At 38.9% G+C, this 25,922-nt stretch overlaps 1 protein-coding gene and 1 long non-coding RNA gene across 2 annotated transcripts; one reads left to right on the top strand and one right to left on the bottom strand.

Moving 5' to 3' along the window:
* Positions 1-7,013: 7,013 nt before the first annotated feature.
* LOC117635146 (cationic amino acid transporter 4, vacuolar) lies at positions 7,014-16,024 on the bottom strand. The gene is made up of 14 exons (XM_034369489.1): positions 15,402-16,024; positions 14,360-14,561; positions 13,939-14,023; positions 13,005-13,145; positions 12,786-12,904; positions 12,603-12,699; positions 12,312-12,484; positions 12,139-12,205; positions 10,763-10,921; positions 10,344-10,611; positions 9,128-9,236; positions 7,992-8,104; positions 7,589-7,664; positions 7,014-7,448 (listed from the first exon to the last, which is right to left on the bottom strand). The coding sequence occupies exons 1-14, from the start codon at positions 15,553-15,555 to the stop codon at positions 7,292-7,294; spliced, it is 1,920 nt and encodes a 639-aa protein (XP_034225380.1). The 5' UTR covers positions 15,556-16,024; the 3' UTR covers positions 7,014-7,291.
* A 4,424-nt stretch (positions 16,025-20,448) lies between these two features.
* LOC117633471 lies at positions 20,449-20,936 on the top strand. Its single transcript, XR_004586663.1, has 3 exons — positions 20,449-20,547; positions 20,655-20,750; positions 20,871-20,936. It is a non-coding gene; the product is annotated as an uncharacterized LOC117633471 (long non-coding RNA).
* The last annotated feature ends 4,986 nt before the right edge of the window (positions 20,937-25,922 follow it).

Raw genomic sequence — 25,922 nt, 5'->3', positions numbered from 1 at the left:
TGGTCATGAAAAATGTTTATTTAATATTGACTCATTTTCCCAAACTTTCCCATAAGGAGGGAAAACAAAACCCAAGTTGGGAGGATTGTTTCACTTTCCTATTGACTAGGCAACGATTTCTCATGCCTACACTTACTAAACATGGGAAAGCAATTGATTTCTCATCCCCAAGTCTCCTTTCCCATGAACCAAACGGGGCCTTAATGTAAGATAGGAATATCTCCCTAAATCAAGGAATCAAACTCCACCAAATCTCTTGAAGTAATTCATATCATCTTTTTGGGAAGAATAATCCAAACCAAATAAGGATTATTCTCCCAAAACTCTAGCACACAAGAAGGCTATAAATACCTAGCCATACAAGACATTTGAGGTAACGCTTTCTCACCAGAAAAAACCCTCTCTCCCCTTGCCGTCGCCACTCTCTCTCTCCTATCTCCCACATGGTTAAGTGTCACAATACACGGCTTCGGCCACTTGGCTCTCCCCATGAGAGAAAACTCCATCCATTTTAGTTATTGCCATATCTTTAATCAAAGATCCAATTGAACTAACTTAGGCATTAGAGAGCCTTTGGCCAACACCCCCCGAGTGTGGTCTATTTACTCCTATATATTTCACAAGAATTAAGGAAGAGAGAGAATGAAGATTGAAGGTCGAGGAATCAACCAGCGAATATTCTCCCATGAGAAATTTTCACAAACACTTTGATGCTTTTATTGAGAGCGCAAGTTATACTCAACGCGTGCTCTTGAAACAAAAGAATTTGTTTCCTCCTATTCATCACTCAATCGAAGTCTTCTAAATAACCATGGTTGGAAGTAGGTGCACGAGAAACAAGACCGCTACAACAAGTCAATCCGCGATGGATCCGCGCCTTCATTTTCCATTGTCTAGGTCGTGGCCCAATATCCTAGCACCAACGTGGCTTCTGCCATGGTTCCACCCTCTACCACTGTCTTCCCTCTCATTGAGAGCACCGTTCCAGCAGCACCGCCTTGTAGCCACAAGAGGAGGCAGTCAACTAGCCACTTCCTGCATAGCCTCACAGCCATATTCAAGATCCACAACCACGACCCCCGCAACGACACAAGGAGGAGCTTCCCATCTAGGTTCCGTCATCCAAGGAGGCACCACATCTCATGACAATCTCATTGCCGCCATGGGCCTCGACCAACTTACCACAACTGACAACCTCGGCTCCATTGTGGAACAACTTCATTCCTTCCCTCCTTTACCGCCGCGCTCGATGTACGCACTCGTGTACATCTTCAACGAAACCCTAGCCCATGTGTAATTGGGCTCCACACAATTCTCTCATCCTGATCCACGAAGCTAAGCATACCTCAGTCTTAGAGTTGACCAGCTGACTCAAAGAGTGGATGACCAAAACAACTTGGTTGGCCAGCTCCTCAACCAGATTGATGGTTCGAGAACTTGGCCTTGGAGCACAAGGCAAAGCTAGAAGGATGGACAAACATACTCGCAGGCAGTTTGAGAAGTCCCATGTAGGTCGAACAGGGGCAAGTAGACAAGAAGAAGGACAAGAGCGTGCTCTAGCATGTCGCAAGCATCTGCGAGCCACGCTTAAAGCAGATTAAGTCTCCAATAGAGATAAAGTCCAAGGATCAACGCCTGGCTAGGCCCACAACCCGATGTTCATGCCCGGCTAGGCCCTCAGAGAAGTGTTACGTGAGACTAGGCCCTTTAGAAGATCAGCCTTACTGTCATTTCCATGAAGAACGAGAAGGTGGTATCACCACTCGAGGTCGATGAGAATAAAGAGAATGACCATAAAATGGTCAAGGATGTCAGGGGTAACCATAAATAAGAGAAGACAAGCCAAAGGTGGAAGACGGCCAAGTTATAGTCAATGTTCAAACACTCAAGGAGGAAGAAAAGGTTGAACCTAAGGCCGATGTAAAGGCCAAAGAAGCTTTAGAAAACTCAGAAGGCGCCTTGGCCGACGATGAAGAGATTTATGGGGAAGATAAAGAATATGACGATGACGAGTATTTTGAAGACCTTACAGAAGAAGCTATAGAGCAACTAGCTAATGAACATAAGGAAGAGATGGCCAAGCTAGAGAGTGAATTGAAGGTAGGAAGGACCAAGGTGAAGTTTTGGGACTTTGACGAAGTCAAGGCCATGATGATCACACTTCTACTATTTTTCGAAGCTCGACAAGGTCAACCAAACTCCATGAATAGGGATATTTTCGATGAAGTTGAATCCATGGATCAGAGGGGAGAACCAAAGGAAATCGAGGTGATGCGAGAAGTTCCGCAGGCGGAGGTAGCTCAGCCTCAAATTGTGGTGCCAAGTTTGGGGGAGAAAGCACCATAGAAGGTGTGCTATGAAATGTCCACCAAGAGGATGGATTCCCACCTTAAACCTTTATACATAACGGCTCATTTTGATAAGGTTCAGTGAGAAAAGTTCTAGTTGACACATGAGCCACTGTGAACATCCTCCCCGTCTCGGTGATAAAGAAATTGAAGAAAAATTTAGATGAACTAATCCCGACCGAGACAACGGTTAGTGGCTTTGTGGGAGATACTACAAGATCAAAGGAAATCATCATACTCCAAGTAAGTGTAGGGAAAAAGGTCAGGATGATAACCTTCTTCATGGTGGAAACAACGGCTCACTTTAGTGCGTTGTTGGGTCAAGATTGGATCCACGGAAGTATGTGTGTCCTTTCCTCGCTTCATCAAATGCTACAATTTTGGCACGAGGATGGGAGCGTGGAACTAATTTAGGCCGACTCACTGCCTTTTCATGGCTTCAGCCAACATAGTAGAGGCCAGATTTTACGAGGAGTGATAAGGTTCCAAGTATTGAGAATGTATTTTTTATGGTCCGTCATGAGGCTCAATGTCAGATTACTATGCTTGGATCTAGTACCAAGCCTATGGAAATTCTTGTGTTTGCTTCCAAAAATACTACTCTGGTTTCTCGGGCTTCATGATCTGATTCTTTCTCTGCTCAGCCTCGTCACCTAATTTCTGCAGAAAAAGACAAACAGAAGTGTGATCACTGTGGTGATCGAAGGCATACTATAGACACCTGCTAGGAGTTGCATTGGGTCCTAGAGTGGGAAAAATCACGGAGGCATTTGAAAAAGGAACAACTGGGTGGCAAAGCTCATATGATCAACGCCACTACCCCTGCAGTCGACATCTCTACTCGACATTACCACCTGGCAACCGCCTCTACTTCAGCCATGCCCACGGCCTTGGGTACCCTACCATCTCTTGCACCTCCGCCGTCTCCAGGAACTTTGGCAAGGCTTTCCTTGCTCATGATGCAGTCGATGCAAGTTGGATTATTGACTCTGGTACTACTGACCATATGACGTATAATTTTGATTTATTCTCTACTATTCTCCTGTCTCATCGTGATCATGTTCTAACTACTAATAATCCTACTGCTCCTATCACAAAGGTTGGTTCTATACTCTTGACACCTATTTTACCATTAGACGAAGTGTTACTGGTTCCATCTTTGTCTGGCAATCTATTATCTGTGCCACAAGTTACTGAGCAGTTAAATTGTGTTGTGTTGATGTATCCATCTATTGTTTTACTACACGATATCCAGACTCTAGAGATCTTTGGTCATGGTACTAAAATGGTTTGGCTTTATTATGTGGATGACGTGGCAACTAGTCGAGTTCTTTGTACTAGTACCGCCGAAACTTCTCATCATCACTGGATTTGGTTGATACATTACCGTTTTTGTCATGTCTCATTCGATTATTTACGGCATTTGTTTTTGCATTATTTAGTGGCGTTTCTGAGTCTGCCTTCCAATGTCAAGCTTGTATTTTAGCTAAGAGTCATCGTGTATTCTACCCTAAGTTGTAATAAACGCCTAATGCCATTTGATATAGTTCATTTTGATGTTTGAGGTCCTTCCCCTATTTCTACTGCCTTGGTTGTTTGTTGGTTTATGTTATTTGTGGATGATTGCACTCGTATGACGTGGTTATATGGGATGAAACACAAAAGTGGCGTGGTCACTATCTTTCCGGGTTTTTATCAGATGATTCAAACTCAATTTATATTCCCTATCAAAGTTTTTTGATCTGATAAAATGGTGGAGAATTTGTAAATTCAACTTTATCTCAGTTCTTGCATATTCCAGGGTGTTCTCCATGAGACTACTTGTCCTCAGACACCACAACATAATGAGGTTGCTAAATGTAAAAATGGGCATATCATTGCCACTGCCCATGCTCTACCGCTTGGTGTGTCAATTCCAAAGCGGTTCTGGATGGATGATGTTACCTATACAGTCTTGTTTGGCCCAAAATTCTGCACACCCAACCCAGCGTTGAAATAAAGACGAAGCAATATCATAATCCAAGCAGTTTGGACTGTTTCATTTAAATTGGAACCGAAAGCCCGAAATAAAGACGGCCCAACCTAGGATCTGTCAGCCCACAAAGATAAAATTGGGCTTTGAAAAACAAAGAAAAGAAATCAACCCAAGCCCAAGTCAGATTTCTTAGGTTACCAAGAATAGACCCAAGATTGGAAGAAAGCCCAGTGCATGTCATTTGCTCAGCCCACAGTCCCAAAACTCAACCTGGGCTTGGAATGATCAAATGAAAAGAAAAAAGCCCAAAATAGAAACAAACCCACGTGACTTCCTGACTTTGAAAAGTCAGCAATTTCAACTGGGTTGATAGGGAGTTAATGAAGGTAGGTCCTAAATAGGCAAAATTCTCCAGCCTTTTCAGTCAAAAGAAGATCAAAATCCCTTTTCTATATTCAGAAAAATTTCTGCTCTAGAGCAGGCACCATTTTCAAGGGATAAGCAGGCTGTATTTTAAAAAAAAATATAAGTAGAAAACAGAGAGTTGTTCATCTGGAAAATCAAACTAACCATCACGGCAGATTGAACTCTTACAAAGAGTAGTTAAAAATTGAAGAAGGATTAGGTTTTCTTTTAAGAAAAGCAGGGAAGTGATTGCTTTAGAACTGACTGTTGATGGTTTATTTGCCAGAATAAATAACTTCCCTTTTCTTTAAAATTTAAAAATAAAAAGATCTTGTTTTTTAGAAAATCTGCCGCCCATTTTAAAGATTAGAAATCTCACTTCAGCATTTCCTATAAATATGAGAGAAGGTGAATAGATCAAAAGACAGCCAAAAAATCAATCAAAAACAAAAAACTCAAAATGATCACTTGATCTCAAAAGCCTTCAAAACACTGAAGCAACTAAAAGCTCATCAAGCCACAAGAAACAAGTCAACTATAATCCAGAATCTCCAACCTCAGTTCAGTTTCAGAGAAATAGTCATTCAAAGCGAGATTTCTCTCGTTACAAATTTGGTTTAGCATAAGCCAAATCAAACAGAGTTTGGGTTTTACAAATATGAAAACCTCAACAAATTTATGGGGAGCCCTAATTAAGCAGAACATGTACTACAGTGTAGTTCCACCTTAGTAATCATCAAAACCTGCCGCTTCTACCCGTTCCAGACTGAAGAAGTCCCAATTCTGCCCATTCAAAAAGCCTTCTAGGGCTTGAAATAGATTAAAGCTCTGTCACACTCAAATGTTAGTATCGATTTATAGCTGAAACTTGACAGCTGAAGGTGTTGATAGTTCAATCCAGCACAGACATATCTAGTCCAGCCTGGATCAGAAGCATCTATCCAGGCAGAAATTGAAGTCCAGCACTCTTTTTAGAGTTGGCCTTTCCTTTTTGAGCTTTATAAAAAGGCAGTTCTGTCTAAAAACAGTTACTTTCTTATCATTTATTCTGGCCAGAACTACCATTTTTGTACTGTGAAAAATTGTGAAGTCCTCACTAGTCTGAGGCAAGAAAAGAACTTACTTGGGAGATATTTCTCACCCAAATTCACAATCGCTTGTTTAGAAATTAGTAACTTGGGGCGCAAGTTATATATTTTAAAGAAGTTTGCTAGGATTTTCATTGCTAGCAATGGCACGCTCGCACACAAAAGAAAGTTAACTTGTTGACTAGTAAATGATTTTCGAGACAATGGGGAACTTTACCCTACCATCACAGGAACAAATATAAAACAGGTGAACAAGTCTATCACTTGAATCGTCTACCTTCACGAGTTCTAGATTTCCGAACTCCTATGCAAGTACTGACCCATCATGTTTCAGTCTCTTCTATGTTGACTTTGTCTCCAAAAGTGTTTGGATGTGTCGCCTATGTTCACCTCCATAAGAATCAAAGGAGCAAGTTGTACCATTGTGCTCTTCACTATGTCTTTTTGGGTTTCGTTCCTCACCATTAAGGCTATCGGTGCTATCATCCTCCTACTCGACATCTCTATGTGTTTATGGATGTTACCTTCATTAAGGATAAGATGTTCTTCTCTAATACATCCAAGCATGTCCTTCAGGGGGAGACTAGTAGTGCATGAAATGACTGGCTAGATTACAAGGAGAAATTGTTGTGGATGGTTTGATACAAGGGGAAGCAACAGTGGAACCAGTTGAGCCTACTGTTTTGGATGAAACTACTGATTTGGAAGAAACTCCTGCCTTGGCCAAAACCACTACTTTGGCCAAATTTGAACCTGCTAGTTTTATTGATGGTGCTAAACCCATTCCGCCCCCTGCTTCTCAAATAGTACCTTATCAAGCTCCTCTCGATATTCCTGAGGTAAGCACTTCTATTCCGCCCCCTGCTTCTCAAATAGTAATTGCTTAGCGTGTCTATCGATAGATCTAGATCAAAGAGTAAAATAATTAAAATCCTTTGAAGTTGCAACAAATGCTAAATGGAAGATTTTGTTTTTTTGATTCTTTATGTTTTCACAACTGAAGAATAGAAAATATTGATTTTTCGTTGGAAACAAGTTTCTTCATAGTGAACTAGAAGATGAAGTTTATCTGTGTACAAAAAAGGTTGGCCTACACATTTGCTTTTCATATGAATGTTGTCAACATAACTTTTCAACATTTGAAGGGTTGTCCAAGAAGAGCAATATGTATTCGTAAAAGCAGTTATAGTTCCAGCGTTGAAGAAAACAGAGCTTATTTTCTCTGAATTTTATCCTTTCGTTCAAGACCCACCTACTGTGAATTTAGAACAAATTGAGATACATTATTTAAATTAAACTATTTACATGTTTTTCCACAACACTTCCCGAACCACCCGAAGAAGAATATTTTACAATGAGATGAACGATTCTGTTTGGAAGTTCCATTTTAAAAATTTACATGATAAAACTTGAAAAGTGATAAACACATCTGTCACCTAACTTGGGGTGAGTTTGGTTCTTGTCCTGGATAAAGACTAGGACAGATAGTCTGATGAGGAACGATACAGCTCATCAGCATAAGCGGAGGGTACATAAACTGCATTGAAAAGTGAACTATGGCTCCGGCCGTAAAACAAGTATACCACTGCTCCTATGGCAAACCATACAGAGATGCGGATCCATGTGGCAGCTCTGTGAGTTAAATAGGAAACAAATAACCAGTCGTGAATATAACAACATACTTGGAAAGATATAGATAAATATATTCAGATTTTGTGTTTGAACGTGAATTTGATTATTTGTGTGTGTCTGGAGGGGAAGGGAGCACTCACCCAAGATCAATTAGCAAGTAGGTATTTATGAGAATGCAAGCAGCAGGTAAGAATGGAACAAATGGACAAGTGAAACCTGGAGAGGGGGAAAAAAACGTTTGTTACGTCAGCAGCTAATGAGAAATATCTATGGCTTTCGCCTGCATGTACAACCACACCAGACTTCTGAATTCATCAACTGCATTTTACCCCTCCCAACTAATTCTAAAGATTGGGTTTAACTTTTGAAGGTTGCAATGTAGTAACATAAAGGTTACGGATTACTAAACTACATTGAGTTAATAAATAGTTTGCTTAAATTCCGAGGATGAAGTCCATCCTCAGCACTAGCAGAAAACTTAGAGACCAAAATTTCTAGTGTACGGACCCATCAACACTGACTAATGATAGAAATTACTTGTACCTCCAGTGTGTCCAAAGCTGTGCCTTCCGTCATCTTGATCTGTACAGGTCAGCACAATTAAGCAGCACAGCAGGAGAGCTCCACATACTCCACACACAGTGAAGCGAAGAATGCTGGCACAATCAATAAGTTGGGACAAAGTTATTATGCATTAAACTAAATCCGATGAAATTGTAAGATATGCATGTGCGAATCTCTGATCTCATCCCTGTTCACATATGATTTACAGAGAAAAAACTGCATATGTTTATTATGGAATACACCTGAAGCATATAGAGCCCAGATATTTAATAGAATGCTGGTCAAATCTAATGTTAAGAGTTTTTCAAAATAGATTTCCTCTTGTTGGATTCTGGATTTGTGAAATTCAGGCTTGTTTTCTCTATACTAGTAAGCTAAGCCCAGTGTAATGTTGTCTTATAAACTAAATGTGTGTGCTAAGAAGCATTTCGGCTGCATGGACAAATGCCAGATAAGCAAATTTTCATGGATTGAATCGAACTATGAAGGAAATGGAGATTCCAGGTGATATTTGACATTTGGACTAATCTTCTCTTTTACCACGTAGGTTACAATATGCACGTAACATGCCTAGGATTATCAAACATTAAACATTGTACAATTAACCCCAAAAAAAAAAAAAATTTGATGAAAAGGAATCACCATAAAGTTTGATTCCTTTTCGTGTCTATCAATAGATCTAGATCAAAGAGTACAATGATTAAAATCCATAAAGGAATCACAAAAAAAAAATAATAATGATGAAAAATAATGTGCATCCAATACAGTACACTTTTTATGAGTACATTGGTACAACCCCACACAGATATAACTTATAAATATATTGGCACAACCCCATTCTGGAACTTGCAAACTAACAAACCAATGGGGAATGGGGACGAGAGTTTTTGAGCCAGGATCTATGGAAACCAGTGATCCAATATGATTTTATAGCACCACAAATCCAAAAATCTTAAGTTGTTGGGGAATGGGCCAACAATATAGATCAAGCTAACCAAAGTTTCTTGTCAAAAAAACCAAAAAACCTATCTAGAGTCAAAATTCTGGTCAAATACAAAAAAGGCCATTAATCAAAATTCAACATGCTTAAAATGTACTCTGGAAAAATGACAAACCTGGAAAGGCCTTGAGCTGAAGCTGCAAATGCAAAGATAAAGACCCCCATACAGAGAAAAGTTATGGTCCACGCAGAAATTTTCCGTCTTGTTTGTTCATTATGATTCTCTGTATGATTATTATGAGTCAAAAAGAGGAACATCGTGGTCCTAACATGTTGTAGATGAAAAATTGAGAAAAAGTTTGCACTTTTAAAAGCAGAAAGAATCATGAATGGACTATCATGAAAATATTCAACCTTATCTCAAAATGAAAACAAGCATAAGGTGCATCCTAGGTAGAAATTTCAACCATACACGCTAGGTACCATTATGTAAAAATACACACTAGGTACAATATTGTGAAAAGAAAAACCAAAGATCATAATAGCCAAACCTGTGTCCTCCCCGCAACCCAACAGAAAAGTTCTAATTTGGAATTTGAGTTTGAAGTATAATCATCTATTATATATATATATGTGTATTATTGTTTAATGTTTCATCTTGCAAGGGAAAGTCAAGACATAATGAGTTCAGAAACGGTGAAGAAGAATGCTATTAAAATTTTAATGAGACTATACATAGCTTAAATGCGATAATGTGGCAGAAAAAGAAATTTTATTTTGAAGATCACAATAAGTTAAAAAACATGGATCCTGCACCAATTGTCTAGGATAAAAACTTAGTCAATTTAAATTAAAGCAATCTTCATTTTACGTGGGATGAGATCCTAGTGGCTAGTGCAAATGAGACTATCCTAACTTTAAGAGAATATGACCAATTTGGTCCCTTAGTTTGGGTGTTTTTAGGTTTCTGTAGTTTTAATTATTTTTCAATCAGGTTGTCATATTCAAGGGAAAATTAAAGAATCCGTCAATTAGTTAGACAGAAATGTAGCGCGCCTCAGGTGCAAGCGGGAGGTTAAGGCGGGGATCAGATTGAAAATGAACTAACTATATTGATATGATAAAAATAAAAATAAAAAATCATCTAACTAATTGACGGATTCTTAAATTTTCCTTGATTGTAAAAGAAAATTAACTGAACCTGATTCAAAAAATTAAAACTACACAGATCTAATTGAAAAGCACCCAAACTACAGTGATCAGTCATTTTCCTTATTCTTAGTCCCCCATGTTTAGTGATGCCCACTCCAAAGCAAAAGCATCATGATTTATGTACATTTCAAGTCAAATATTTGTTTTCCCATACTTCAAATAATTTAAGACACTATTACCCTGTGATATGCTTTTCTGAATCAGAGGATAGCCAAATGATGCCTCCCCAATTTCATGTAAATATCGACTATTATTCTCAGATGAGCCAGAAGGATTTTGAAGGTTTTTGCTGTCACTTTCCTGAATATTAGGACCAAACCGCAATGATACTGACTTAATAGACTCTTGAAGTGATGATGAAAGTGGCACCTCATCTGGTGGAACATATCTGAGTATCAAAACTGAAACTGCAGCAGTTGTAAATGCAAATAGTGTACCAACACTAACCTGTATCCACAGAATATATACATACATGTTAGTGAAAACAAGAAGACAATAAAGATTCATCTCTCTATACATCAATATCTTTAAATTCATTATTTATATAGACAATGTGATCATCCTTAAAATCTCCAGTCCAAAACTTTGGTTAGCTTACCATTCCCGCCAATTGTGAAACATCCATAAAGAATGCCAGAACTGCTGCAAAGATACCAGTTGTAACCGTGCTCTTCACAGGAACTTGGGTGTTTTTATTAATGTCTGAAAAAAATGACGGCAACAATCCATCTCTAGCCATTGCCATCAGTATCCGTGGCTGGAAAATCAAACACATGAGAGATTTCGAATTATAAGGTGGAACAGATCTCTGATTTGCGATAATAAGTGCCTCCAAATAAATGGAAATTAAGGTAATCATTAAGAAGCATAGCAGATATAAAAACCTATTGATGATACACCACCATTAAGGTTTTGGTGGCACAAACTTATAGTAGGCCATTGAACAGATCCATTATCTTCCCCAAAATACCTTTTCAACTAAAGATAGATTAGTCTATGATATGCTGCTGAATAGTTAAAAATAAACGACAGTTTTTAGATTATTTTTGCAATGGGTTTGTTTTTTATGTTTTGTTATCTTTAGAATCCGGTTAACACTTATACATTGTCAGCAATAATCATCTCCTGTTAAAGGTAATTCTACTTGTCACATAATGTTTAAAATAGCATTCTGGATCACACAACTCCATTTCCTGCTGAATACATCCAAGCAAACAGAGACCAAATATTATGCACATGCAAAAGAAAAACATATATCTACGTCAGATCAATATATTGGAGTTTTAGGGTGTGGATATATTGATATTTATATGGGAGTATAATGTGTTGTCACTTTGACACAAAATATTAAACCCAGTTGATATGTTGTAACAGCAACTAGCAAAAGATTAATTAAATACTATCAATTTTCTTAGTAAAATTAGTGCACACACATTCACGCTAGGGCTGATGTCTCACTCTATCTAGTTCTATCATCTCTTATCTTATAACATGGTATGACCGTATGATAACAGGAATACTTAATCTGAAGGCTGACTGTACCAGTATATAATAAAAACTAAGGCACAGCATTTGTCTGGGTGCAAATCAGACTCAGAATCTATTAGTAAGGACAAGGCCATGGAATGAGCCAATTCGTGAAAGAAATTCTATCAGTGCTACCTCCTAAATTTTGACTGGTAACCTAAAGATTTTTTAGACTTAAAAAGAGTATTGTAGTCCTTTCTCAGTATGGGAATGCAATGCAAACAAAACAGCAAACTCTTTAGGCATTGACACAAAATCTTCAAGAAGAATTCTTTAAAACTGTCAGGAAAGTCCAAAAGAATCGACCAATATGTAATTGAATAAGCAGGAGTACATGAAAAAACTTCATAAAACTCCAGTCTGCATTAGTAAAACTCCACTGTAAAGAGGCTCATAACTATGCTAAATAAAAAATATATAAAAATAATGAAGGTGCTATTAACACACCTGGGCAAGAAGCGAACCCAACAAACTTGCAAAGAGAGCAGTAATTGCTCCAGTTGTTATAATATACCTGCAATATATGCATATGAATCTTAAAATAATTCATTTTAAATGGAAGGCATATCACGATCCTGGAGAACAGAGTAACAACAGAACCAGGAAGCAAATATGCTTACACTGCCCAATGTAGCCCATAGCTCGCAAATACTGAGGAGATGGGAGTGTCTGGATCTAAGGCATAGTATGGTACTAAGCCCGTAATAACAAAAGATACAAACATATACAAGATGCAACATATAAACAATGCTATTCCAATACCGAGGGGCAAATCTCGTTGAGGATTCTTCACCTGTCATAAATAATATGTTCTTAAATTCTTGAACAGGAGCCCAACGATAAAAATTTTATAAAATTTTATTTGACCATTGAATCACGCATCACGATAATCTGCTACACAAAATTCTTACCTCCTCAACTGTGCTGGTAACTGAATCAAAACCAATATATGAAAAGAAGACCACAGCAGACCCAGCAAACATCCCATTTATTCCAAAGGGAAAGTACCTAAAAAATTAAAGCGCAATGTGAGGTAGACCAGTAGTCTAGTGAGATTATCATATAACAAAGTGTAGACAACGAGACCCCATTACCCGCTGGGAAGTTCATATCCAACCCATCCAGTTTTGAAACCCAAATATCCACCGGCTATCATGATGAAAAGCATGACAGACACGTTTACTGATGTAACAATCATTTGTACCAATGAACTCTGAGAAATTGAGTTCTTTGCTTTAGAAAGAAATGCAACAAAGAAAATGAAAACTTGAATAGATGAAAAAGATTGAATGATTGTTTAGGAAAAAGAATACCTCCTTTATCCCTGTGCACAAGAGAAAAGTGACGATAAGAACTAATACTGCTGCACATGGATCAACCACAATACCAAACATAGGGATGGTATGAGGGGCCAAGATTGCAGGCAACTTATCCACACCTCCAAAAAACAAGGCCTGAATAAAGAAACAGAAGAACCATATAGTGTCTATTAGCACTGAGGATCTCCCCCACTGTTTTCTATAAAAACTACTGAATTTGAAGAGACAAATTACTTAAAAAATAATCAATGACAACTTGTAAGAATGACGATGAATTAAAACAGATGGAGACTTCTCTGCTGCTAACATCACATACCTTTGCCCTCCTTTATTCTTTAGTAGAATATTTTTTTTAAAGTTGTCGATGGAAAGATATGGTTATTTCACTCTAACCCAATCAGAGATATTGTAACTCATAGAAAAAGTACATTTCTGTTCCAATTGTTCTATAAAAAAAAGTCAGTTTGAGTGAGACAAGTGTTTTCTTGATGGAAAGCATCTGGAGAAGCCTTATAGACCTGGGAAGGCTGAGGGATGACATCTTTTTCAACACAACAAGAACCGATTATGACAAAAAGGAGGAAGTTTTGAGCAGCACAGGGCTAATACAATAACTTAAGTATTTTAGGCGTTCCACAGTCATGTGCCAAGATATATTGTCAGAAAGAAGGCTTGTTTTACAAATATTGCAAAGCGAAAAGCAAAACTGGTCAAATGATACTCACAACTGATCCTCACAGATACATATTATTTATTATTATTCTTTTCAATGCATTCTACACGTACATATGTTTTAATGCATTCTAACATTCTAACATTCTAACATTCTAACACAACAACACACACACACACACACATATATACCAGATTTGCAAAATAAGCACAAGTGCATATGATGATGCCAAGCAAAGACACAAAAATACACTACCAGATTTGGGGTTATGCCACGAGCAACAGCTGCACCACCAATAGTATATTCTAGAATCAGAGCCCAACCTACCAACCAAGCAACACTAAGGCAACCACAAGATGTTATTGTGTTAGTCACTAAGAGAAGGTTTCATACACATAAATAAAAAGAAAATTTGTCATGAATTACAAAAATTAAGAACTTAGCAATATAATGGATAGTTTAACCATTTTCTCAAAATTACAAAAATTTATTCTAATAAAGAAATTTCCTTTTTACTTAAGTCAGAAAATTTTCAACCAGTATGCCTTGAACTGATCTACTAACAAGTTATTTTACAATTTGCCTACATCAAGAAATGAATTCATCAAACAAATTAAAGTGCACTGAGGTTGAGACTTCTGTTGACATTCAAATGATTAAAAAGATTCTATAGTACCCTTCTCCAACGCATATGTAGGAATAATGATAGGCACTTCCAGCAGATGGGCAACGACATGCAAGCTCCGCATAACAAAATGCTGAGAGTGCAGCAGCTATCCCAGCAATTAAAAATGAAATAGTAAGTGCAGGTCCTGCATGCTCTCTAGCCACTGTGCCAACAAGAACATATACTCCGGCACCTATAGTAGCTCCAACTCCTGATTGAAAGGAAGTTTTAAAAGAATGATCTCTATGCTTGAATGATCTCTATGATTGTAGGGAAATGAAAACCACAGGGAAAAATAAAAGGGCATAGGTTTTAAGCATAAGTTGGAAAAAATTTCAGATCGATGTAATAATGAAAATCAGAGAAATAATATATATCTCACTTAAACATCAAAGAGCATCGTATTCCAGTTTCTAGTGAAAAATTATGTTAACGTACTCAGATAGGTTTTATCTAAAGTCCTAAGGCCCCGTTTGGTATGCCGGACTGTCTTGGCATGGACTATGCTTAGGGACTGTCCTGGATTGGCTTGGCTTGGTCTAAGCTGGATAAGACTTGTCCTGCCTTTGGTGTAATGTCGGACTAAGAAGCTGGATAATGAAAATAGTACTATCCTGTGTTTGATGTAGACAAAGACATTGCAAAAATGATCCTAGTATTTCTTGATGATAAATAGTTCTAAACAACCAATGAAACAAACAATGAACCTATCATGAGGCAGAACGCTTTCACATGGTTTTTGTTTTATATTTAACACAAGAAAATTAATTTAATACAGGGAGGAATAGCCTAAGAGAAATTTTTTCCAAGCAATTGCAAAAGACCAAATGCAGCAAATCCATTATACATTTGAAAAAGAAAGAGAAACTGCTAGCAAACCATTAAACAGGGACTTCAGGAACAAAATACTTTCACTTTACAGAGAACAGCACAAGAAAACATAACTGAATTAGCCACATTAGCCGATACCATAAACTTCAATGAACTTAGAACAAGCTAATAAGAAAAACAAAGCAAAACCCATTTCAAAAAAACAAGTTAATGCAATTACCAATGGCAATGAGGTCAGCGACAGATAATTTCCTAGCCAACTGATGATGCCCCTCGCTCCTCACATGAACTGAATCAACTTGCTTCCTCTGAATCAAGCTTCTAAACCCCCAAAAACATTTCCTTCCACCACCAACATTACCAGAGCTTTGCATATCAACAAGCACACCCACAAACCAAACACACAAATACTCTGTTTCGTCTATGTCAGAATTACTATATCATTGAAACAGAGAAAGAAAAAGGAAATCAATCTGGGTCTTTTAAACAATTCCGAGATAAGAGAGAATGATAGCACTGGGTTTGGATTCTTGGGTCCAAGACAACGACTTTTTCTGACAGTTGATAATAGTGATTGAAAAGTAAGAATAGATATTACTGCAACGCAGAGTTGTAAAGTGATTTCTTTGGTGAATGCTTCTATTAGCTTTTGGTAGGAATAGGAAGTCCAAAACAAGTGAAAGAGACAGAGAAAGAGAAACAAAGTTATTTGCATTTTTGGAAGGGTAGCCAAAGTTCCAATCTTCAACGGACCTGGGACAAAAGCAATCTCCCAGGGAACCAGTCAAAATTTATATATATAGATACAAAATCTTATGCTCTAATTATTTATTTACAGAAATGAAAAATGGAAAATCCAGTTTACTCACTGAAAGAAAAAAGAAAAGAAACCCAATCCAATACCAAATTTACCCGCTTTTTATTCGGCCACCGAGGGAAAAGTTCTCGTCAAAATATCAAATGCCCTATAAAAACCTAGGGAAATAAGGTGATATAATCAATTTTCACAAGTGCTATTCTGAAATAATCAGGTTACAAATTGTATTCTGATATAATCACTTGTGAACGTGAAATGACCAAACTGCCCTCCATATAAAAGCACATGTATCAACCCGTTATTGGCCTTTGATTGGCGACCTAACGCAGGCTTGTCTCCCTTTCTCAGCTTTCAGTCACGGTTCTCTTCCTCTCTCGGCCGTTTCTGTGTCCATCGACCACCACCACTCTATTTCTCCCTCTGTCACGAAAACCTAAGCAGCACTCTGTCGTTCTCTCTCTGCAGTCAATTTTAGGGTTTGGTGAGGGGGCTCTTGACGGTGAAAGAGAGGGTTTAATCGTGAAATGATGTCTCCCTTAAACGATGTCTCAGTTCCCTCTAAGTTCGAGTCTTGAATCGACGTCGTTCTCTTCTTCTCTGCTCCTTCAGGGCCTAAAAAAAACCTAAATTTTGGTTTCGGTTAGGACTTTGTTCACGAACGTCCTCCTCCTTCTCAATCCTGTGAGACTCGGTTAGGACAAAAGTCGCGATTTGCTGTAGGTGTGGCTGGGATTTCGAATTCGGTTCTGCGCAGAGAAGGAGTTATTCTAAGGTGGGTTTTGTATTTGTTATTGACTAGTTTGTGTTTTTGTATGGTTATCATTTGAGAAGGATAATTTCACTAACCTGTGACTGAATTTGTGAAGTTTAGTAATTAGAGATATTGCAATAATAATGTAATTTAACTGTGAAGTAGATCATGCTGGGATGAAACTTGTATTGGTGTATTGATTTTGCTCTATGGACGATGCAGTGCCTCAAATTGCTATTTGTCATATAGGATTGGTTCTATGGCAATGCTTGTTTTCACTTCCATTTTATGAGTCATATTTAGTGTGGGAAATTATTCTGGTGCCAAGGGCTATTCCATTATAACACACCATTACCTCAGTAGGCCCTGAATTAGGTGTTGAGTAATAATGCACAAGTAAATTTGTTGGTATCATTGGTGTTTCAGCACGTAGTAGTATATTTTGCACCCTTCCAGTGTTAATGGTTAATTATGTGATTTTGAAAAACTAAAGTTAGTTGGCGTGGAAATTTTCTGTTCCTTGTGGTATAAAACCTGCTAAATTGTGTTGTTATTCCTTGCTTGCAGCTTGTGATATATGTCTGAAAATGGTATTTTATGGGGCTTCAGTATCTGTTTAGAAATTGCATGTTCATCCATCTAGGTTTAGCAGTTGCAATTGCAGTAAAATTTTGACGTGTCTAGTTTGCACACAGAGTCCATAACTGTGAATACTGATGTTCCATGTGTGGTACTGCATTGCATATGACTAGACATGTATATAACTATGGTCATGAATAGATTTTAGTAGGCATTGATGCATTTGGAGTAATTATTGTAGCCATTTCGCCCAAACCCTGTATGAAGTGGATCCGTGGTTGATGAAATTGTTTTCAGACTTGGGTGGTATTTGGTTTTTTGTTGGAATGGGATGTACATTTGGCAGAAGGGAATGTAGATAAGAGGAGAGTGTGGAGAGAGTTGGAGAGTAGAAAAGAGGCTTAAAAACATTTATGGTTTTATCAAATGTATATACATATATCAAAATGGGTTCAAAGTATTAGTTTGAGTAATGTACGTATGAAATATGGGTAACCAATGATCCATATGTATGATGTTGTTGTGCAGGGAACTTGAGAATGGCTTGTAAAGCAAAGCTTATGATTCCTGAGGATGAGAAGTACGAAGGAAAGCCATATGCCCTTTCACACACAAGGACCGCCATTACAACAATAAAGGCGAAGTTGAATACGCAGCAATTACAGAGGTTCGAGGGAAGTTGTTTTGGTCATCTATTACTGATAGAGGACCTGAAGTGGAATTCACAAATTGTCCACGGCCTGTTGATGAGGAAGGCTGATCCTAAGACAGTTACACAGGTGAACGGGATAAAATTCATTGTGGGTAACAAGTTGATACAATTCACAGCCCAACAATTTTGCCTCATCATGGGGCTAAGGTTCGGAAAGCTCCCTTTCATTCCGAAGGCGACAAATGAAAATTGCTCGTTGAAGCGAAAATACTTCAGCACCAATAAACCTGCCACCCTTTTGGACCTACACACCGCCTTCATCGAGGGCACAGATGATGAGGATGCGTTAAAGCTTGGAATGGTCTATTTTGCCAATTTTGTTCTATTGGGTACTGAAAAGCATGTGCTTATTGACATGCGCTATTTGAAGTTGGTTGAAGACCTAGAGGAGTTTGACAAGTATCCATGGGGCGCAGTGTCATATGCAATGACAAATGCTTCACTGTTGAGGGCAGTTTGTGCTGAATACCAACGAGTCAAAGTGCCCCAAAAAAGAAAAATGCCCAAACAAAGTGGAAAGAGAACGCAGACAAGAATGCGAAGTGGTAGACCAAGAGAGTACATCATAAGGGGGTTTGGCTTCTCTCTTCAGGTGAACACATATCCAGCAATTAACTATTTGATGCAAATACATTTACATATATTGATGTTTCAATGTTGTGAACAGATTTGGGCCTTTGAAGTGTTCCCAGCTTTGGAAGCATTGCATTTCACGGTCCATGAAGACAATAGGCACATCCCTCGAATATTACATTGGAGGAGCAACACGGTGGCCCGTTTTCGGGACGTTATGAGTCAGGGTTTTGAAAACTTTGAGGTTAGATCTGTTTGTATCAGTGATGTTATGATTAGGAAAAAGTACAAAGTTAACTTATTTTTTTTTTTTTTGTGTTTCAATTGGAGGTTGATGTGCAACTTCTCCGGCCAACAGATATTGAGAAGCAACAACCTTACTGGAGTTGGGGGGATGATGACAACGAAGAAGCAATGGTTGAATTATTTGGGGATGAGGCCGAAGAAAAAACCGGCACTTCTAGTGAAGAAAAAGACGCGGATGTTGAGGAAACAGCCCCCCTTCCCTCCTCTTCTAAGGTGAGCATGATCTTTTTCCAATGTTGTGAAAATATAGCGAATACGATAGGAATGAAGTGGAAATAGTTTCGTGGTTTTTTGTAAGCTTTGTAACTGTTGCATTATAACTGTATGCAGGCCAAAGGGTCTGTTAATGACGTTCGCAGTTTGAAGCATCAATTACGCAGCACTAAGGATCATTTGGCTAAGCTACGTAGTTCAAATCGGGGGCTTAGGAACAGAGTTCGTGACTTGGAAGCTATTGTACAGAAGAACTGTTTGAAGCATGAGAACGAGTGTGACAGAAATAAAAAGGCTATTCGGGATTTGACCCTAAAAATTGCTGAAGTCAAACATTATTTGAAGTTGGAGATGGAGGAGTTAAAAAAAAATTATGGTGGAGAAGGCCATGAGGAAGTCTGTACTGCTCAGATGAATGAAGGAGGGCAGAATGAATTGTCACCCTTAAATGAACCTACTAGTCCGACTATAGCAGCACCTAAAATGGACACTCAAGTTCCAGCTGATGGAGTAGAACCCTTCCCAGGCATGCATACAGAACGGGGTGAAATGGAAGCACCAGTCTGTGGTGATGGAGTGGAACACTTTCCAGCCTCAGATCAAGAAGGGGCTCCAAGGGAACCAGAAGTCCCTGCTGATGGAGTGGAACCCTTCCCAGCCATGGAAGTCATAGACACTGAAATTGAAACTTCAGTTAGTGAGAGGCAAGTGGACCAACAACCTCACAAGGTTCCTACCTCTGAAGATGTGAAGCTTCCTAGTGTTGAAGATGCCCTCCTTCCTCCTCCGGAAGATGGGAATGGGTATAGAGTTATTTGTAAAACAATGTTACATTTGTTACAGGATTGGAAGAAGACAGAAATTGAGGGGGTGGGATGCAAGGTCAGGCCTCCCATGAAATGTAACATAAGTCTGGTTGGTGATGAAGGGGACAACGAGGCTACTGCCACGGTTCGGAAACCAGATGGTGAAGGCAAAGGGTGCAGACTTAAGCGGGCTGCGACACCATTGTTGAGTCCATTCACCGATCCCTCCAAGAAAAAGAGGAAGGTTACTGATTTGCATGCACAGACACCTCAGCCCCGTTTTGATCCAACAAAACCCGTGGCCATGGACGATGTGAAGGCTATCATACAACTTTGCAGGGCTTTGAAAACTGACATCAGGTTAGGATTTGTATCTTGGCAAAACCATTTTACTTGTTTTTTGATGTATGCAAACAATTTATACACAGCTATACTATACATGTGTGTGTCATTGTCATATTATACAAGGTGTTCCACTTGTGTATTATATTTTAATTTACCTTTGCAAGTGTTGTTTTTGTAGTGCGGAGCTGGAGCTCGAACCATTTGAAGTTGGGGCAGATTTTTTTTTACAAACTGTTAGATGAAACTGCATGGATGAGCTCGAGGGTAACAATTTGAACCCGGCTTTATTTCGATCAATCTCTTATTTGATGACATTGACTATGTGTCATTTGTTGTGATATTGACGCCGTTGTTGTGTTCTGAAATAGCAGCACCTTGACATGGCCATGTTTCTAATACGCAAAAGACAACTCTCTCATCCGCAACTATTTGGAAGGGAGTGGACAACCGCCGAGTTTTGTCTGCAGGTAATTTTGTATCCATATTTTGTGTCACTGCAGTTCTTGCATTGGTAGGAGTCATGTTGGTCTCTCCTTTTGGTGCTTTGGTTTGGGTTTATGTAACGTGTATGTCACACTTGGTTGCAGCAATTTTTACAGCCGTTTGCAATGCCAAGTGGGAAACGAGTCACGAGGAAACAATCTGCTGCAAGGACCGTTGCCCCTCCCCCTAACTACCTCAAAAATGTACACCACTTTGTCAATGGGTCATGGCAACATGGGTATGCGCAAGCATGGACGAAAGTGCGCAAGGTCTATCTCCCATATAATGTTCGACAGTCCCATTGGGTGGCAGTAGAAGTCGACTTTGTGCGACATACTGTCACTGTCTATGACTCGTATTCTGATTTTACCTCCAACAGAATGCTTGTCCGATTCATGGAGCCTATTACCCATACGCTTGCAAAGGTGCTGCATGAAATGAGGTTTTATGAGAAATCGGAGGTTGAAGCGGTGAAGAGAAAGGGGACTGACATGTCAAACTTTAACCCATTCACAATTTGCAGAATTTCCGATGTTCCTCAACAAAGTGATGGGTAAGCTGTGTTCTTTTAAATCACTATACTCGGATGTTATCAATAGGTGCACTTCTAACTTGTCCACTGCTCGGGTGGACAGTACTTCATGTGGCATTATGACAGTCAAATATATTGAGTACCTTAGTGCCGGCATTCCTTTACATACCATTGACCCATCCAAGTTTGGCTACTACCGATTGAAGCTTGCAATCGAGGCTTTTAGGGGGGAGGCCTATGTATGAGGTAAAAGTCCTAATCTGACCTCATTGCTGCTTTATTGTTAACTACTGCCTTTGGAATTGCATTGTTATTTACTTCATTGTAGTTACGTCGTACGTATTCTCCTGTGATGTCAGTGTTCATTTAAGAGAACTTACATTATGTTGGGAACTTGTCCAACTGTGATTACTAAAAATTGCTACTTTTGTTCTTCAAAGTTTAGGGTATTGGGGATTTGAACACTATAGATGCTAATGTCAATGTTTTGCAACTGGCATCTGATTTACGTATGTCATATGTTCTAAACTCCGACTGTGTGTAATCCAAAACTTGTTTCATGTTCTTTATGAAAGGTTCAAACAATTACTTCTTCAAATTGAACATGTCTTATGACATCTCATTTTCCCTTTATATGAATGCTGAAGTGGCACATATGTCCTCCTTCTGCATGTGGTCCTTCCAGCTTCATACCCATATTGACATCTCAGATTCTGTACATGTATGTGAAAGAAGTTGCAGGATGTTTTGTCGTATTGTGAATATTGAAACTGCCTAAGTAGTTTTTGCGTAACATGGCACAATTTTTGACATTTTGCTCACCACGCGATAAAGTGGGGTGATTTTGTAGTAGGTTGCAGGGTGTTATTTATGTAACGGAATTCAACTGTACTTGTCTTCCATGGTAGAAGGGCTGTATTCACTTTCCTTTGTTAGAACTAATTGTTGACATTCTGTGCTTAAGAAATTCCTGTAAATCCATAATTTGGCACAAGTTGCAGCGAAATGCAATTTTTTGGGGCCACCCACATTGTAGCTTTTCCCATTATTTTATCGCCACTATAGAGAAATATTCGACTCTCATTTGGCAATATATTAGGGTGTTCATTTTCGTGACAGTTGAAAGTATATATTGGGTGGCTATGTCATGGACCTGTAAACATGAGACGACAGTGCATTGTCGACTGTTTAGTTTAGTTTAGTTAGGTTGAATACTTTGTTTTGTATATGCATTTTTTAAATCCGATCCGGACGGAAATGTCGGGGTTGGTTAGCACAAACATTATCATTAACGCTCGGCTGGGCCAATTACAAGCTCAAATATTCTATTGTTTGACGTCATTGAGTTGTAGTTTTGGGAGGTCCCTCACCGTCAAATATTTAGTTCTTTCTCATGTTTACGTGGAATAATTGGTCTGATGATTGAGGCTGCATAAGAGTTGATACCAAAATACCTGAGCTTGGGGTTATTGGCTATGCCTTTTGTGTTTGCCTTTTCAAACCAAGATGAAATAGAAAACGACCATGTCTGCCATCACTGATTTATAATAAATCAAACCTGTTCCATTACATCCATAACCTAACCAACTTTAACCTGCCAACTGTAGATGACCAGGAGTCCTATTACATTTGGAAAACAACAAATAAATGACCATTCCAACCAAGAAAACAGAGACCCAAAACCATGGGTTTTTCATCTTTCCTTTTCCAGCGTTTTGTTCTTCTTCCAAGCGGTTTATTTTCCTAAGCAAGCCTGGAATGATGTGCTTCGATCTGTCACACATCTCTGGGTCAGCCCATTCCCAAAATGTACATCCATTCCTCTGTAGTAACGGAAGCAATGTTTTCAAACAAAGACAGCCAGCATCAGATTTGGAATACAGACAATTCCCAAATGTCAGCTAAAACTTACACATAAATAAACTTACCCTTGCACATACTTGAAACCTCCTTCCAGGATGAGAAACCGTCCACGATGTATGCGTTTTGACAACGTTCCCACAGTAGCACAGCCGTGAACACACTGAACTCGCAGCTTCCATTTCCCAGCGACATCTCGAAGTCGCGTCTTGACCGGGCAACCGAGACGTCACTGACTCACCCTCACCGGCACGGAGGCTCCTCCTACTCATCTTCTTGTTTTGGAGGGTATGAATTGTTGTTCACGTTGTGCGATATTTAGGGTGCTGAAGAGGGTCATCCCAAATTCAAAGGGTTACACTTGCATGTGCACAATGTTTCAGTAACATGGTGTGAGTGCACAAACATGAAACCTGGAGTTAATGGGGTGTTTTTAAAAAGGAAAATTTTTTTTTCCAATATTTACCATTGCCAACAGTAAGTATAGATTGGGCCCAATGTTATTCATAGCCTTAGTTTATGACAGATACGGCATGGTATACACTTGCAGATACAGTACATGCCATTCTTAGTTGTTTTTATATTGGTTTATGAATGACGTATTGGGAGGACAGTGGTACTATATTGGTATCATATTGTAACTTTATTGTATCGCTATTGATTTGTATTGGTTTTATAATGCCCGATATTGGTGTTATATTGGCATTCCAATGTAACCTCAGCATTATTTGAAATTGGTACAGCTATTATAACATTTTTTATACTGTCTTACGTATTGGTTTTGCAATGTCATTTAACAAGTCTACAAATCTGAACTATGTGGAAGGTAATTACGTTATATCGAATATGAAATGAATGCAGCCAAACTACATCAACTGCAGTTATCAAAGTTCCTGCATACAACACAAAAGAAAGGCACCTGAAAGGTACATATAATACGAAGGCCACCTCAACCTGGCAGCATACAAAATAAAATAACAAGCCAGGTGAAACTTACAGAAGACAAAATTTACAAAGAGGTGACCTCAAACTTACAGAATACAATCTTAACAAAGACGGCACCTGCAGCTTACATTAAACATATGTACCAACGAGGCCCCCTTTCCCCAACAGAAAACAAACGAAACCAAAAAAAAAAAGGGCACCTCATACGTATATATTACAAAAAGAGGGCACGTCAAAAATTCCACTGTACTGGGTTTGTCCCCAATAGTAGCCATGGTAATATTACAAGGCAAACCCTCTGGCTGTGGCTGAATTTCGAGTTGCATACCCTTCAAATGCGGCGACCGCGACCCATTAAGTTCATGACCCCTCCCACAGTGATGTCCCACTTTCCTTCTGCATCCACAATTTGTGCAAACTTCCTAAATAGTTCGAAGCCGGATTCCAGTTGTTGTTGCTTCAGCTGAGCCATTTCGTATGATTCTTTGAATGCAATAACTGCACTGGCAGGGGCATTTTCAATTCTACCTCTGACAGCCTTCATATGTAGAAGATGCATCCGGGCTTGATAACGCGCCCGAATTGTGCGCTTTTTTATGACACCCCACCTAGCTTGGCCCTCTTTAATTTTGCTAACTATGTCTGCATGGAGATTTTTCCAAAACATGGTATTGGCTCGACATTGCTGCAGTCCATGGACCCAGTCTTCAGTGTCTTCTGTTGCTGCTTTGGCAGGGGTTTCAGTGTCCCCTCCTTCAGTAATGGCAAGGGTTGGGTTTGGTGTGGGGTTGGGGTCCATGGGTGTTGGGTATTTATTGTGGGTTGGTGTGGCCATTAGTTTGACCAAAATGTCATTCATTGTGATGTAGGTGAAATAGCTGCGCAGGCAGGGGGGGTTTGACGGAGTAAGTGTGATGGAAATGTTGGGTGGATGCAGCTGGGTTACAATTAAATAGTGGGAGGTATTAATGACCAGGAGTAAATGACTGTGATGAAGAGGCGGGAGTTATTGGCGGCAGTTGTTGGGTCCAATTTTAGGCGGGAGTTATTGGCGGGAGTTGTTGGGCAACACATTTGACTTGGCCTGTGCATAATAACAGCTGTATATAACTATTCTTTACCATTGGTTGGTGGTTGTTGTATGGGACCCTTGTTGAATTTGCAATTTATTCCTTTTGTCCTCTTTCCCCAATTTCCCTCCTGTACCAAAACTACAAATTGTCCCAAATATATGAGTACGGTAATTTGACAATGAATTGGCCAATTACAAAAATGGACCATGAAAGTATTTGTGTTTCCAATTTCCTTTTTGCTGTCTTCCAAATTCCTTGATATGAGTTCCATTTTTGTATATAACGGTGAATTCCTATTGGTCTTCTTTTGTACCATGTGCAAATATTTGTAGGTGTATTCATCCCACCTGACGTTTTATTCGCCTTTTGTCGTCATTTGTAGGGGATACTTTGTAATTTATGAAAAAGTCTGTACAGTTGGTAAAATGAGTTAATGGGGAACTTGCTACTAAGGGAGTTATTCATATGGCAGCACCTTCAATATTAATATAGTATAGAATTGTGATGAAGATTGTGTGTAATTTGTGTAGTCACTGTTGTTCAGGTTTGTATATTGGTACGGCCGATTATTCCAACGTTGACAGGTGTGTATTTTCGTATTTGGTCCGACTGTAATGGGCATATTACAATGCTGTCAGTGACAGAGAGGAGTAATGAGTGAAGACTAATTTTGTAATGTAGTCATTGAAAGCAATATAAAACACACAACTTCCTCTATATAAGAGGGTCTAACCTACTCATTCAAT

Source organism: Prunus dulcis, chromosome 7 (genome assembly GCF_902201215.1).
Source record: "Prunus dulcis chromosome 7, ALMONDv2, whole genome shotgun sequence".
Taxonomy (NCBI): Eukaryota; Viridiplantae; Streptophyta; class Magnoliopsida; order Rosales; family Rosaceae; genus Prunus; species Prunus dulcis.
This window is presented reverse-complemented; position numbering and strand designations above follow the sequence as displayed.

Bases quoted from the DNA above. Each gene is read 5' to 3' on its own strand.
- LOC117635146 (XM_034369489.1), bottom strand. From the start codon at position 15,555: ATGCAAAGCTCTGGTAATGTTGGTGGTGGAAGGAAATGTTTTTGGGGG. The intron at 12,206-12,311 runs GTAAGCATATTT...CATATATTGCAG, and splicing joins TATGGGCTACATTGGGCAGT to GTATATTATAACAACTGGAG. The intron at 10,612-10,762 runs GTAAGCTAACCA...CTGTGGATACAG, and splicing joins TTTCACAATTGGCGGGAATG to GTTAGTGTTGGTACACTATT.